This window comes from Trachemys scripta, chromosome 7, assembly GCF_013100865.1.
Source record: "Trachemys scripta elegans isolate TJP31775 chromosome 7, CAS_Tse_1.0, whole genome shotgun sequence".
NCBI lineage: Eukaryota > Metazoa > Chordata > Testudines > Emydidae > Trachemys > Trachemys scripta.
The window spans coordinates 124,845,594-124,862,487 of NC_048304.1; the positions used below are offsets into that span (position 1 = coordinate 124,845,594).

General features: G+C 49.3%; 1 protein-coding gene across 1 annotated transcript in view; it reads right to left on the minus strand.

Annotated features, from left to right (window-relative positions):
* Window positions 1–16,894, minus strand: part of ARMH3 (armadillo like helical domain containing 3) — a gene marked incomplete in the record, with an annotated part of 160,145 nt that overhangs the window by 117,123 nt on the left and 26,128 nt on the right. The window contains 6 exon segments of the mRNA XM_034775830.1: window positions 904–962; window positions 5,268–5,369; window positions 11,001–11,094; window positions 13,320–13,395; window positions 14,183–14,229; window positions 14,936–14,996. Of these exon segments, the coding sequence (XP_034631721.1) occupies window positions 904–962; window positions 5,268–5,369; window positions 11,001–11,094; window positions 13,320–13,395; window positions 14,183–14,229; window positions 14,936–14,996 (439 nt within the window).

Here is a 16,894-nt window from a genome sequence, read left to right on the forward strand (position 1 = left end):
CGGCCAGACTGGATCAGACCAAAGGTCCATCTAGCCCAGTCTCGTCTTCCGACTGCGGCCAATGCCAGGTGCCCCACCTGGGGGAACGAACAGGTAATCATCCAGTGGTCCACCATTGTACTATTCCTATTCAAACAGTGTGACAGAGAAATATTTAGTTTATCTATATTATTCTTATCAGCTACAACTGGTTAATAACCCAGTAAAAGCCGATTTGTTAATAATTACATCACAGTGTTTTCATATCACGTGCTGCAAAGAGCCGCAGGAGACGCATTAAAGAGCCACTTGCGAGCCTCAGTGAGAGTGTCACTGCTCTAAAGGGAAGGTTTTTACTTGTGTGCAACCAAAACTCTTTTCCAGTCGGGACCTGACCGCTTGGCTCCCCACCTGAGCAGTCTGCCCAGCAGGCTGACAACACCCACCTCCTTCAAGGCAGGAGAGGGACAACGTGGTCCCCGTCTGTGGAGGCCATGGCCACTCCCTCCAATGCTAGCCCCTGATCCCTCTCAGGACGTGGGATTGCCGAAGAGCAGCACCGTCTGCTTAGCATGAACAATGCAGAGTCAGGTGTCGTCAGGGTCTGGAACCGCTCACGGTGCCCCCTAGTGACCTAACACATGCGCTAAATGAAAGGGGAACAGGTCTGAGTTCAGCGTGCTCCCCACGTGTGACACGAGAAGCTGACGCTCCCTGAAATGAGGCAACACTCTGCTAGTTTAGGCTCAGTGCTAACAGTAGTAGTACTGGACTTCACAGCAAAGGATTAAACCATCTCTAGCAGGGTCTCCATCTCCCCACCCCCCTGCAGTTCTCCAGTGCCCAAGCGACAGGAAGCGAGGGGAAGGGGCACCCGCGTGGAGCCAGGCTGCCACATGAGATGGGGTCATGCACAAGACCTACCTCTGCTATGCACGTCAGGATAATCAGACAGAGCTTGCCGCTGTGGAGCCGGTGTTCGTCTGCAAATGAACAAAAACAAGCCTACGTGAGCCACTAGGCCTTGCTGTGCCGACAGGTCGGCGTGTGGACTCAGAGCAGAAAGACCCTCCCTGGTGGAAACAGGACAAGAGGCCGAGTATCAAACTTCACACACCTACTCACCCACCCTAGGAGAGTAAATAGTCTCACCGTGGCCCTAAAGGCATCACCCCAGCAGCCGGACCACTACACCCCACTGAGCTATCGGGAGTCTCCGCTAACAACGCCATGTCAGACTTGATCTCTCTCTCAGCAGTGTGACAGAATACACCCTGCAGTCACACCCTACTCACTAGTGTTATGATCTTGGGACAAAGTGTGCCTTGTAAGGTAAACTCAATTTTTTGGTCAGTATTGTCCGGAGGAAATATGTGACAACACTGTATGTGAAGTGATAAGATTCCCCGTATGGTGTTATTACCACATGTTCCAAACCCCACAGCCCTGCTCCAACAGAAGTCAGCAAACGGGTCTGTCCTCGACAAAGGAACGTGTGCTCTGCTTAACTTGCATTTAAGCAGTAAACAGAGTCATCAAGCAGGGAGGGAAACAAAGGAACCTCAACCAGGTGAAAAAAGGCAGCAGGGAACATCCTTCTGCATAGATTCTGTCTCCTAGTGCCCAACCAGAAATGTTTTTCAAGAGGGGGACTGAAACTATAAAAAGGAGGAAAAAAACACCCAACGGCACCCCTCTCTCTCCTCCTGCCCATCGTATTCACTGCACCTGAAGGAACACAGGAAGCATTCATTGGACTCTGGGGGAGGGGTCCTGACCTACAGGGTTCGGTCAGTCAGACTGCCGAAAGCACATGGTTAGAAATTTTGCTTGAATCTAGTCTAGTTTGTTAAATTAGGCATTAGTAAACATCTTATCTTTATTTCCCTTGTAACTGTTTCTGACTTTTATGCCTCATTACCTGTACTCACGTAAAATCTCTTTGTAATTAATAAACTTGTTTTACTGTTTTATCTAATCTAGCGTGTTTAAGCTGAAGGGTCTGAATCATTACTTGAGATAATAAACAGGCATATTATTCCCTTTAAGGAATAACAGATGTAAAATATTTTGTTCTCTCCAGGAGAGGGTTGGGCAGTGCAGGACATACATTTGGAGGGGGGGGGGGGGGAGAGAGAATCTGGGACTGGGGGTGTGTTGGGATCACCCTGCAGTATAATCAAGGCTGGTGAGAGCCAGAGTGTAACCCAAGTGTGGCTGGCAGGCTGCAATTACACACACACACACACACACGCTAGGAGGCTGTTTGTGAGCAGCCTAGGTGGGAGCTACCGCAGCAAGGCACTGAAAGGTGCCCAAGAGGGTGACACAGATGCTCGTTAGTCTGGATTGCACCCTGGTACGTCACAGAGGGGTCTCTCTCTGGCTCACCCGTCCCTTTCCCAAATATTCGGGATGCAGAGCTTCGCCCCTGGCCAACACTCCCGGTGAAAAGCCCTTCCTCGAGCACCACAACTGCCCTGCCATCAGCTCTCCAAGGGAGATCGGTTCTGTTGCTTACGCCAGCCGGTACATTACGCCGAAGAGCTCTGGCAGACGGGCAGGGCAGTAGTGCACTGAGCATAGTGCCGATAGACAAAGGCCTGAGCTCTATCCCCAGCAGTCACATAGACTCAGGGGTGCCGAGAGTCTTGCCCCAGGGGCAGAATGATGGCTAGAAAGCCTGGGAGGGCTTATTTTTAATGTTAAGGGCTCCCCCACACCCACCACTTGTTTTTCACCTTAGAAATTCAGGCCCTGTCTGCCCTGGAAGACTCTGGCAGAGTTATCCGATCATAAATCTGAAGGAACTGATTGAGCGGGGAAGCAATTTTTATTCAAACTGTTTAAAACTCTGCTTTTATTTTGTTTTCCATTATCACTGATCGAATAATTGAGAACTACGGGGGAGAAAGGAATCCCTGTACGGAGTCTATGCCCCAGCCTGCAAAGACAGCTCCCAAGCCACAGTTCTGAGACCTCCAACAAACCCTCCAGAACACCAGGGAAGACCAGACTGGCCATTCTGGCTGGTTTTAAAGTAACAGACAAGAAGAAAGAGATTTTGAAAACACAGGCCGCCTTCATACAGCAGAAAAGGGTGTTAAGCCACACACCTCCCAAAAGCCTTTGGTGACTGCATTCAGGACACTGCATACAAACATCCTGCACTGAGTTTGCAAGCAGATCTGACTCCGGGCTGCTCGCTCTGCTCTATAACGGTGCTGGGACATGTGATTATTAAAGGGAAAATAAGCCCCAGGGGGTGTGAATTTTAACCTGCTGTATTGAGTAAACGTAGGGGCACAGCTGGGGTGCAGCGGCACCTTTCCCTACAGCAGCCAGACTGTTTTCAAAAGAAGGGAAAAGTTTCTCTCTTCAGGAAGGAGGAGCAGTGGCCTTCGGGAACTCCAATACACGAGAGCCTTGTTATCTTTCTATTGCAAGATCTCACGGCTTATTTCGAAGGTGCTGCTTCCACGTCTCTTCTCCGGGGATTAGGCTGAAAGTGTTCCTGCCACACACTAAGTACTCATGCGTTCTCCTGCTCAGGTTGTGAATGGCTGGTCATTTCTAGCCACGAGCTATGGGCGAGGTGAGCTGCTATTCAGAGCAATCCTTTGCACCTTCCAGCAGAGGATCTGAAAGCCCTTTACAAACACCCAGTACAGTAGGGAAACATCCCAGCTCCCGTGGGATGTTCGCCAATCTGAGCCCTAGTTTACAGATGGTCCCCCTCAAGCCTCCTGTGACTATGGGGTCAGGCAGAGAGAGGTTAATTAGACGGGATTCTGATTGAATGGATGGGTTTTAAGTTACACCTTCCAGGGCAGGTGCGGGCCTGGAGTCAGAGTAAGTGGACATCACCCTGAGATAGAAGTGATCCTGTAGCATCACTGGTTCTCTCCTTTCCCATCCCTCCATGGGATATTGGCCTTAAATGCTTCCTCTTCTCATCAAACGTATGGTCAAGGGAAGGTCACTTGGGAGCCCCTATTTACCACTCAGAAAAGAGAACCAAGGGATACACCCAACGAAATTAAAAGGCTCCACGTTTTAAATGATCAGGTTGTGGAGCTCATTGTCACAGGCCTCTCTCATGGTAAATCGCTTCGCGGGATTAGCCACCGAGGGTGAGCCTGCAAAGCCTGGGGCAGCCCACAGCAGCACGCCTTCCAGCCTCGCACACAGAGCCAGGCCCGCGCTAGCAGGTTCAAAACAGCCACGGGGACAGTGCAGCTCGGGCTCTCAAGGCCACCCTCCCGCCTGAGCCCAACACCTGCACAGCTATTTTGAGCACGAGCCCCGCAAGCCCAAATCCGGTGAGCCAGGCTGGGAAACGCACTGTGTGGGCTGCACAGACGTACCCTACACAAACCTCAAACATGGGTACCCAAGCTAGGGGGAAAATATATAAAGGGACCCCAGCCTCCATCCATCAGGACAAACCGGGCATGGGCTGCCTGGTTTAGGAAGAAATCCCCTCCACAGACATATGTTGTACAGTGCTGAGTACTTAGCGCTCAAATAACACATAACAGCACTATTATTTGTGGGGATCTACTTATCTTCAGCCAGTGTAAAACTGGACAGACAACAGCGCGTTTGCAACAGGCTGAAATTTGGCACAAAAAAGGTGTTCACACATGTGCAGTAACTGCTCGTGCGAGTGATGAGGTGCAGTGGTGCTAACTGAGCAGTCTTGTGCACACCTGGCCAGTGATGCGTCAGTGACACGTTACCAAAGCTTCCACTCCAAAGTGTAAAAAGCCAGGCAACACAAAGCCAAGAGTGTAAACATACCACCTGGCCCAGCAGCATCTAAATCTAACTACAACGGGGAATCACTGAAGCCCCCTTTACTAATTCAAGTGCCCCTCGTATCACCCATAGGTGCTGAAGGGCACACAACGTTTCACACCTGGAGCTGAGTTCGGATTCCTGTGTCAGTCCCTTAAAGTTCTTAAAAATCCACCTCTGCGGGGTTTGAATTCTCCTCCCCTCCCATAGAGTTTGGAATTGGATCCGCTTATGCCTCCTAGAGAGGGCCTTGCTGAGACTCCCTCGGTTAATATGCACTACAATTTTCCCCTTCTATATTTGGCTTCCCTCCCTCCAGCACTAGGTCTCCCCAAGATCCACGTAATTACCAGCTGGCAAGGAGAAATCAGTTCATTCTCTCAAGGTACAGAGCGTTCACAGGGAGACCAGGTAGCTTCTGTATGAGTTATGCTAACACCGCCCCACTGCCTGGACCCACGGCTCCCTCGACAATAGGATCTGGTTACCTTTTGTGTCCTGCATGACAATGGAGCTGTACTTTAAGAAGGTTATCAGCAGGTTGCTGGTCTGCACATCGGCATCCAAAGGCAGCTCTGCAGAGCTTATAACTGGAATAAAGCAGAAGAAAGGCATTTATCCTCTGCACATCACATACAATGAGCAAGGGGAGGATACTCAAGGAACTTGATTCTCAGACGTTAGGGTCTGGGTGTAACGAACACATTTGTACATAAGAACGGCCATACTTCATCAGACCAAAGGTCCATCTAGCCCAGTGTCCTGTCTTCTGACTGTGGCCAGTGCCAGGTGCCCCAGCGGGAATGAACAGAGCAGGGAATCATCAAGTGATCCATCCCGTCGCCCATTCCCAGCTTCAGGCAAACAGAGGCTAGGGACACCATCCCTGCCCATCCTGGCTAATAGCCATTGATGGACCTATCCTTCAGGAACTTATCTAGTTCTTTTTTGAACCCTGTTATAGTCTTGGCCTTCACAACATCTTCTGGCAAGGAGTTCCACTGGTTGACTGTGCATTGTGTGGAAAAAATACTTCCTTTTGTTTGTTTTAAACCTGCTGCCTATTCATTTCATTGGGTGACCCCTAGTTCTTGTGTTATGAGAAGGAGTGAATAACACTTCCTTATTTACTTTCTCCACACCAGTCATGATTTTATAGACCGGTATCCAATCCCACCCTTAGCCGTCTCTTTTCCAAGCTGAAAAGTCCCCATATTTTTAATCTCTCCTCATATGGAAGCTGTCCCATGCCCCTAATCATTTTTGTCAGCCTTTTCTGAACCTTTTCCAATATAATTTTTTTGAAATACGGTAACCACATCTGCATGCAAAATTCAAGATATGGGCATCCCGTGGATTTATATAGAGGCAATAGGGTATTTTCTGTCTTATGATCTATCCCTTTCTTAATGATCCCAACGTTCTGTTTGCTTTTTTGACTGCCGCTGCACACTGAGTGGATGTTTTCAGAGAACTACCCACAATGACTCCAAGATTTCTTTCTGGAGTGGTAACAGCTAATTTAGACCCCATCACTGTTGGGATTATGTTTTCCAGTGTGCATCACTTTGCATTTATCAACACTGTAGAGATCATCTGATCTCCCACTCCCCAGTCAGAGGTCTTGTGTCACAGTGAGTAGGGAACAGCTCCTTCCAGAGCCCACCGCTCCTGCTCCAAGCTCTGGCTAGGGGTCCCAGCTCTCCCCTCCTCCAGACCCCACAAGTGCAGATGACGCTCCTGCTTTGGCACTTCAGCGCCTACCAAGCCCGGAGGCGACAGGTGACTAATTCCAGCAGTCCGTGCAGATGAGGCTTACACCGATTTCATTTGGAAAGGAACGTGCCCGGGAAAGGCCCTGCTGAGTTTCAATAATAGGATTTGAGCCCTTAAGAAACAACTGTGAAGAGGTAAGTGCCAATTGCATGCCAGGCTCCCTCCCTCTTCTCTCTGGGACATTGAAAACTGCCCCCTTCTCCTGAAGGAACAGTCCAGAGCTGAAAAGCTGCAGCGCAGAGAGAGGTGCTGCGTGACCAAGCAGCTTTGCTGTAGGTCAACGCAGAGATTTTTTTTTTTAAATGCCCACCAATGTTTCCCAAACTAAAGCTTTACGGGCAGCAGCTCTACAGATTTACAGAGGCAGAAGCCAAGGCGATCACGGTTTATGCTAGCGAAACTAAACAGCCGCATGGAGACATCTACCCCAGCTGCATCAGGCCGGGAGGGGGTGAGCATTTCTGATACAGACCTTGCTCCCGTCCCCCACGCCTCTGACACCTCAACACGAGACACCTCTGCAGTGTGCTGCCAGCTACCCGGCTAACTGCCCTCCCCTCAGGTCCCAGGCCCCAGTCACCTCGGTTTGGGGCTGGACTCAGGCAGTTCTCTTGCTCTGCAGCACCTCATCTCAGCAGGTCTGAGTGGCTACGTCTACGCTGCAGTCGGAGGTGCGATTCCCAGCGCAGGAAGACATACGGGCGCTAGCTTGGATCGAGCTAGCATGCTGCAAATAGCCGGGTGAGCAGAGAGCTGGCCACTCCAGTACAATCCCATTCGAGAGCCTCGGTACACGCGAGGGTGGCTAACCTCAGGCAGGCCGCCAGGGCCACACTGCTATTTGTGGTATGCTGCACAGCCAGCACTGCCCCCAGGAGCAGTGCCCAGCGGTTCGCACAGGGGCCAAACCGCCTGCGCCCAGCAAAGCACTATTTATCTAGAGCCAGGCCATTTCAAGTCTTAAACCAAGAGCTGCGGAAGACCCAACTAGCTTAAGCTGTCTCCACTGCGTCTGTCGGCCTGTCCCTCTGAGCCACTCCTGGCAACTGACCACTCCCCGTCTCGCTCCTGGAAAGGGTTTAGTTAGTTCCTGCCTGGCGAAGCAGATGTGTCCTTTGGGGGCTGGCGCCATTGCCCTGCAATTGCCCCCAGTGTTTGTTGGGAGGCTGTTTCTCTATAGCCCCTTACGCTGCTCTCCTGCTTTGCTCGTCCGACAGCTCCCCCCAAACGAAAGCACTATGCGTGCCCTTCCCCTGCACATGTAGCCAGGCTCTCTCAACAACCAGGGCCATGTCTGTTTCGCAGCTCCACGGCCATCACAGCGGCTACCCCTTACATCAGCCGGGGAACCAACGCTGGTGCAGGACCTGGCAGTCTGTTTGCTAAGCCGCACCGCATGACATTACCGCTCTGTGATCTGCACTGGCTGCCTGGGGGCTTCCAGCTGGAGTTCAAGGTGCTGTTTTAGACCAATTAAAGTCCTAAATAGCTTGAGACCTGCTTACCTGCGGGACCCCTTTTTTCAGGCCATACGGCCATAGACCTGGTCTCATTAGAGGCATGCGCTGGACCCACTTTTGGATGGGAGAAGGAGCTGCTAGCAGCTCCAAGGGGCGCTCGTCTCTGGAATCCACGCCCTCTTTTCCATCTGCCCGCAGAGCAAGCACTCAGCCTATCTATCAGCCTGGCCTTTGGGGGAGAGAAAAGTAGCTGGAGCTTGCACGAGGATTTGGGGTGAGAAGAGGCTGCTGGTTTGATCCTTTAGGTGACTGTGTTTTTAATTTATGTAAAATGCACTTGGAGGCTGGGACAGGAGCCTTTACATCAATAAATCTAAATAAATACACAGACCGCCTCTCCCTGTTCAAAGTGCCTGTTAAACCCCGCGGCGAGATAAGTAAGGGTTAGAGCTCGGAGGAGCAACCAGGCTTGGAAGGGGGAAGGGACTTATCCAGAAATAGAACCCAGGCGCCCAGAGCCAAGGGCCTCTGCTCCAAGTACCGAACAGGAGGGCTTCTCTAGGGACTGTCCCCAAGCACTGCAGCACCCGGTCTTTAGGAGACCAGTGATCCATGCCCAGCAACGGGGGACTGAACTCACGAGAAAGTTCCAGCCCCAATTCTGATGTCTGGCTCTGCGCCTCTAAGTCAGATACCTTCAGATATTTTCATTTTTAAAAGCCATCTAACATTCCAGCATGTGTAAGGCAGGAAATAAGGGGATCAAAACTGGCACTGACATGCAGAGGGGCCCAAACAGTAGTGGGAGTTACATGCAGCTCATGGCGGTCTGTGTGCTCATCTCTAATACAAAGCTGCAGTCCACAGAGATGACAGGGCCAAGCAGCCAATGGGGCCTGGCAGTTTGAATCCAACTGGAGTAGTGCAGGATGGGCCCTTCAGTTTCTGGGGGCTGCACTTCTCCAGGGGCTGCAAGCTGCTCCATTTAACGCAGAGGCTCCTGACACGTTGCTAACGTGACTCTCAAACAGCCAAGTCCATGCACCCCTCTGCTATGGGACTGGAAACTTTCTTACCCCCAACATTATGAATTGCTCATGAAGATTTAGCCAAGGTCGGTAATATGCGTTCACATCCATAATGGCTCCTACCGGAGCCGCTATGATGTACGCTGTTGACGAATATTAAACAGTAAACAAATCAGCATTTAGATACCATGGTGACAGACACCTTAGATTTGTATATTACAGAGGCACAGTTCACAGCAAACAAACAGTCTTATGAAAAAAACTCACTCTGCAGAACCCAGCACTGCTGAACCCAGTTAACCCTACAGCTGTAGCTTTTTTATGAAGGCGTAGGGTTTTATTTTGAAATTTTAAAGGGCTTAATTCATGTTACAGGCTAACAGCCGGAGGAATTTCAATTCGGAACACGAGCCTGTTTTTAAACCCAAGTTGCACAGAAGAGTGCCTGGAACCCATACATGGATTTTTCCATGCTTTGTATCTTGAAAATAGCTTGGCCTTTTTTTTTTTTTTTAATGCACCAGAAAGAAAAAAAGCCGTCCATTCGAAAGCTGAAATGTCTTGTGCTAACTCTAAGCCAAGAGCAAATTTTACAGCTGAATTGCAAATCCTGCAAAATGAGAGGAATTCTGACGTAGCTGGGGAGCAGCACAGTAATTTAACCAAACCTAGGCTCCAGCGCTTGGCATCGCAGAGAGGCTGGATCAGAGATAAGACGACAGGGAATGTAAATGAAAAATGCCTCTCAACATGATCCCTGCAAGTTAAGATCAACTCCCTTTTCTTAAGCTTAATAACCCTCCGAGCAGTAGGGAGCCGGCAGTGAAGGCTGAGTGCAGTGTCTGTTCAAAGTGGGCTGACTTCTTTCACTAAATGAAGAAAAGAAAAAAAGGAGCTAGTTGTAGGTAAGCACAGTCCTGTCGGTTGTGTAATAAAGTGCGTGGGAGGATACATTAGCAATGAACAGTCTGAAAGGAAACGTACGAAGCGCCTGGCCCGCTGCATCACACAAAACACATACACGGGGAGGCTTGAGACATCTTTTTTTAACTGAAGCTTTCGATATCCATGGTAACCAGGCAGAATTCATCCTTTTGGAGAAGAATAGTCTTCAGCCGGGATATCAAATGACCTGAACAGCAGATACAAGAGGGTAACCCATGCTGCTCTCGCTTCAAGACATTGCCAAATTGCGCTCTGTTCAAACAGACTCCATTCTTCTGTTAACTGCTTTCTTCAGACACCGATGGTGTAATCCTGCTGGATTTCTCAGAGTGGGTTAAGTCTACACGATCTCAAATAAAGAGCTGGTCCATACAGCTCTCGTATGCATTATGCACACATTAAAGTATCTTGTTTAGAACAACCCGGCTCCCAGATCTCAGTTTAAGCCGTCATTTAAAAAGCCGGTCTGAAGAATGGGCAGAGGCAATAGAGAAATAGGTCCTGCTTCTCGAACAGCTTGGATTCAAATCCTAGGTTAATTTCCAGCTGGAAACAAGTTCATTAGTGACAAGTAGGCGCCCACTGTGACTAACTGCCTGGGAGATGAGCTCCACCGAAACCTCCGAAACCTCAGACATGTCCATAAACAAAGCCCTTAAAAAAAAACATTAATTGGGTGGCTGCATCCGTGTGGAGAGACACTGGGACAGGAGGGCTGTGTCAGTCCCCTTCTAGCAAGATGGGGCTTTAGCTATGGCTTTGGGAAAGATGCCAGCAGTTCCTCTGGGCAGCGTACACAAGAGCAGAGAGTCGGTGTAATTCTTCTTATAAGCAGAAATAAAAAGCCATCGAACGTGTCATCTGGTTCTGCTTAACAAACCAGGCCTCCCAGGAAGACAGGAAATCTCTCTCCAGCTAGAATGGGTTAGCTGCCACCTTGAAAAACTGCCTTGCCATTTATTTTATGGTTCATTTTAAATGCTAACCCCCAAAAAAGGATTAAACATCTCACCGTCTGAAGAAGGCGGAGTGGTCCCGAGCGGAGTGACTGGCGTTGTTGGAATCGGGCTTATCGGCACGGTCACCAACCCCATTTCTGGATGGCTCTGAAGCAAAAAACACATGATCTCAAACACACACATTTTATACACCACAGTAATATGGAGCAACACCCACAAGGTGTATTACCCCAGATGAGACAGGCTGCAGATGTGTTGGCAGACACCAGAGCTCAAGGCAGCAGGCTTTCAACCACCACCCTGAACAGCACGGGGAGGGATAGACGGCCCAGTGGTTTGGGCACTAGCCTCGGAGTTGGGAGATGTGGGTTCAAATCTCTGCTCCACCACAACCTGCCTGTGCGACCATGGGCAAGTCACTTAGCCTCTCTGCATCAATTCCCCAATCTGGGACATACAGGAGAGCAGACGACCTGGTGGTCCCTGCTGGCCTTAATCCCTGTGACTGTGTGTGCAGTGGGGATAGGAGCACTGCCCTACCTCACAGGGGGTGAGAGGACTGTAAGGCATCCAGATACCACAGTGATGGGGAAAAGACACAAACCCATCCACTCCTCTTAGACCTTCTGGTCACTCCTCCCCCCCCGCCCAGGTGTTTTCAGAATGACCATGGAATGTTTAATACCTGCCCTTCCAATCCTGCTCTGCCCTTTTCAAATGGGATTCTCATGTGTTTCGTGGGCTCCCATTTTAAGACAACAGCAATTGACTATGTTCCTGCCCTGCTGAAAAGCGCGAGGGTTCAATAGAAGACAGCACTATGGAAACATCATCGATCTGGTCTGCTTCCTTCAACTGCCTTTTCCCCCCCGCTCATCTTCACGAACTGCTCCAGGCCCAATTACTGCTTGGACCTGATTCGCAACAGGCGTCTGTTTATTTCAGTCAGCTGGTAGAACTGGGGAGATTCCACACGAGCAACCTAGTCTGTTCTGATCCGGCTGGGACGTAGTCAAGACGGTTTCCTATCGTGTCTCACATACAGACGCATCTCACAATGCTTAATACAATGTGCGGTACACAAAGGATTTGAACGTTAGGGACAGTGCTCGAGAACTACTAGACGGATGTAAACCCACACATTTTCTGGGAAGCATGGGCACTTGCTACCACTCGAAGTCCAAGCTAGGAAATATAGCTTTAAAATACATTTTCCATTGAAAATATGTTTTCTCCCATGGAATAAAACCAAGGGATTTCTCCCTCCCCACCCCAAAAATAATTCAGCTGTCAGCCAAGGTATATAGCGCCACCTAGCAGCAAGAGATTAGTATGAGCAGGGTACTAGGGGCTACAAGGACAATGTGGATCTAAGTTTAGCCATGCCTCATGCCATCCCTAGACATTAGTGGTTGGAGATTCCTGCAATACTGGGGCAGGTAGAGAATGGGATTTGAGCCATACGTTTCTTCCGTTATTTTTGGGGAGTTTTAAGGCAAGTCATGCCCTACTTCGGACAAGGGTTATTGACAATCCACCCAATGGCTTCATCAGACTGGTACATCCCAGTGTGTGCTGGGCCTTTCTAGGGCTGCCTCCAACCACGGGCTGGTGGCATGACCAGACTCATTACTGTCTGCCCCCACCATGTTTTCTGGGTATGCAAACCCACGGGGCATTCAGAGAACCAGCCTGAGCTTTCTGATCAAATCTACAGATGCATCCACTGCTCTTCAGACACAAACCCGGCTTTATTGTCCCACTTCACAGACTGATACTGGTAGTTCTCAAGACAGGACAATTTACCTACAAAGAAGCTTAATTTCATCACATTCTCCACGCAGCTTTGTACAGAAACTAGTGTTTGAAACAAGACTCTTCCAGTAGCTGTTTACTCTCTAAAACAAACTGCTGAACTGTGGTTAGATTCCTAACTTCCAGGCTAGCAGGGAACAGCCCACCCGCCCAGGGCTTTCTGATCAGACCCTCCAGCCAACCGCAGGGCAGCATTAACAGGGTTTAGAGGGAGTCACATCCAGCCCGCCCCAGACACAAAAATGGGTCAGGCTGACACGAGGCATCCCCCAGAAAACTTCTCCCAAAAACCTTTTTAATTCTTTTCTGTGGCGGGGTGGGAAATAAGAGGCATTGCATTTCCTAAGACACCCTGAATCCAGGCCCTAGCCTGCTTCTGGTCCTATCTGACTAGGAATATAACGAAACCCCAAATGACCCAGGGAAAGAAAAGACCGACTGACTGATCTAACTGGTCTTCTCCAGCCCTGCCCTGGATTGGTTGTTGAAGCACTTTGGGGTTAAGCTTCCCCACAACTCAAAGACATGGAAAGGAAACACACTGAATTGGGCCCCACCTGTGCCAACACGGTGATGAAGTTCCGGTTTAAGTGAACGGCTTCGTAGAGGGCCAGAAGAATTGCCTCATTCGTTCTACAAGAGCAGCAGAAAAGCAGAGTTACGTTAAGGGCTGCACTCCAGGGACAGCCACCAGAGCAAAGGACTTTCCCAAGTGACTCATGATTCGGTGAGCTCAGCCGGAAACACCTTCAAGGGGCCTGAGTTTCAGAAGTGGCGCACGCCCACCCTCTGAGAGCTGAGCGCTTTTTATTTAAGGTGCATTAGTTGGGCACCCCCAATTACTAGTCACTTTTGAAGACCTTGGCTATGGTCTTGGACCCCCTCAACCTTCCACCGAAGGACTCACCTTGTTCCTCACTCTCAAGCACTGCTTCCTCCTTAAAGTCCCTGCATTTGAGAGCACAGAGCAGCCAGCTGCCTCCACCATCCCTTATTTATGTTGGGCTGGGGATGGAGGTGCAGCTTTTTCCCTCCTGATTTGAAAGGAAAGCACTCCTTGGGGCAGGAGACTGTGTCCACCACTATGATCTCCAACACCAAACACAAGAGGGGTGCTCCATGAACAGTAATTCCCCTCCCACTCCCTACCTCCAACACTCGCGCACAGCGTTACAGAATGCTCCCGACACAGCCAGCCCATGGCTCCTACAGCCCCAGCGCTTCACTCGAGTCCTAGCCTCGCCCGTCGTTTGCAGTTGCAAGGTACAATTTTGGTTGCCAAGCCAGAGCGGACGTTGCTTCGGCTTGTTTTTCTACATTAAAATGGCCCCATAATGGAACCGCAGCAGGTGACATTTTGCAATTCAGAACCAGCAAGGTAAATTGCCGTTCACTGTACGGATAATATCTGTGTACTTACTGGACGGAGATTTTCTCATCGGCATCGGCTATGAACATGCTGCCCACCTGAGGAAGGAAATAGTATTGCACAGCTTTATGAAGCACATTAGGAAAAGCTGTTGCCATTGCTTGCAGCTAGCAAAAGCAGGCCTGGACAGGACCTGAAAGCTGAAAGGCCTTGGCAGGCTTGCAGACGAGGAGCAGGACAAGGAAAGTCCCACAGCTTCCGTCCCCAGGTGGCCATGAGCTGCCCTTGGAAGAAGCCTCCCCCCGGACACATCTCGTAGCTACAGCTAACCCCTGCTCAAATGACAAAAGATGATGACTGATTCCCAGAGCTGGATCTCTCAAGGGGCTCCCCATACAGCCACAGACAAAACACTGTAGGTTTAGGGCAATGCATTTCCCATCGCATTGTGCCAGCAACACTGCTCTGGGGCCGGCCGCTCCTGCAGACGAGCAGCGATTTATTTTTTTTATGACAACGGCTGTTTAAAAAAAAAGTCGTGCAGCTTTTAAAAATGAAGATGGAGAAGAAAATATTTCTGATTCTCAGCCAAAAAATACTTAGCTCCTTGCAAAGCACAGCAATATGATCTGTGGTGTTGTTTGCGCGCGCACACACACACACACACACACCCTGATCCAAAGCTCACTGAAGTCAATGGAAAGACTCCTGCTGAATTCAGTGGATTTTGGATCAAGGCCTCACATAGTCCCATACACTTTATTTATCTTTTAAGTACTCAAAAAATGCTCTTTCCTCACTCACCATATTGGTTAAGGCTGAGAAAAAGCCACTCTGGTGCTCCTCTTCCTTATCTTTGTACTGCCTGAACAAAACAGGGAAACAGCAACAGAAAGTGGGGTGTTACACACAGAAACAGGGTTATTTTATCCACATCCCTATACAACAGACACGTCAGGTCAGGATAAGAGCTGGAGAGAGCGTCAACGTTCACGTTTACTTTTCAAGGAGCTTGTGAAGAGAGCTACGAAGGGAATTCAAATCTCTGTTACGGACAGCCCATGGATTAAGGCAGGGGAAGGAAACCTATGGCACGTGTGCCGAAGGCGGCACGCGAGCTGATTTTCAGTGGCACTCACACTGCCCGGGTCCTGGCCACCAGTCCGGGGGGCTCTGCATTTTAATTTAATTTTACATGAAGCTTCTTCAACATTTTTAAAACCTTATTTACTTTACATACAATACTTTAAATTTAGTGCCTTGCATGGTATAGTTTAGTTCTATATTATAGACTTCTAGAAAGAGACCTTCTAAAAACGTTCAAATGTCTGACTGGCACGCGAAGCCTTACATTAGAGTGAAGAAGTGAAAACTCGGCACCCCACTTCTGAAAGGTGGCCGGCCCCTGGATCAAGGTATGCAGTGGTGGGGTGGCCAGGTTGGTCCCAGGATATTAGAGACACAAGGTGAGTGAGGAAGAAGCTCAACGCAAGCTGGAAAGCTGGTCTCTCTCCCCCACAGAAGCCAGTCCAATCAAAGGTTTTACCTTGGTCCCCGTCCCCCCCTCGTCTTCGGTAGTAGGGGACAGTCTGGGGGCTAACAGGAAAGGGGAGCATTGTGTTCTGAGGCAAAGGTCACACCGCTGCTCAGCCAAGCCCCACCCAGTCTGGAGTGAGACGAGGGGGGAGCTAGGGCAATCTGAAAGGCATGCTCCCAAATAGCTGAGACACTGACCTGCCAGGAAATATGGCTCATTAAAACCCTAACTCATAAAGAAAACTGTTTTCAGTCATTTGTTTGGACTTCGATATTAATTTACTATTTCACAGGCCCCAGCGGGGTCTGAGACCATCTGAGCTTACAATTACTTACAATGCGACAAGCGAGGGCAACAAACCAACTGCTTTTGGGGAGGAAAAGCAGGCTCCAGGGAACAGAGATTGCACAGCTTTTCCGGACGGCGTGGGGGCATCACAGTACAGGGATATTTTTTATTTTTTGCTTCACTATATATAACTATAAATCTAATGACCATATCAAGGGATCTGTTGACTGACTTCTTGTGGATGTTGTCACAGAAGTAGGTTTTCAGCAGCATTTGCAACACAAAAAACAAAGCATTGGGCTGCTGCATGAGAACCTGAAAGTGAAACTATCTAATAAACGAACGCAAAAGTGACCACACATGCTCACTTGTCCAGATGAACGAAATACGAAAAGTAAACCGCCTCCATGGTGAAAAGCAAACCAGACGATATGAACTGACAGCATTTCTTACACCGAGGGTGTTATTCGGTAAGGAAATCCAGAATCACTAACCCCAAGGGTTCAAAAAACCATGAGAGATTTTACAAACCGAGCATCTGGGGCTATTTCCTTGGCCTTTGGGCTGTACTCACTTCACCTTTTCTAATTTTCTCCACAACCACGAGGGCTAGAAAATTACTTTTCTGTGGTGTTTTTTGTTTTGTTTGAGGTTTTTTTGGTAACAAAAGCCAAGATTCTCATGTGCTCTCCCAATTCCAGCAGCTAGGGCTTTAAGAAAAACACCAAATATCCCAAGATCCAAAATCAAATCATGAGAGTGGGCAACTCTGGAAATCGGTTTTCATTACGTGGCCTGACGGTTTCCAGCCCTGGGGCACACAGAGAAGCATTTAATCTGAGTGGTCTAACTTTCAAAGCTCACAACTTCCGATGGCACCTTAAAGACTAACAGATTTATTTGGTTGTAAGCGTTCGTTTGCGAGAACTACACTGGTA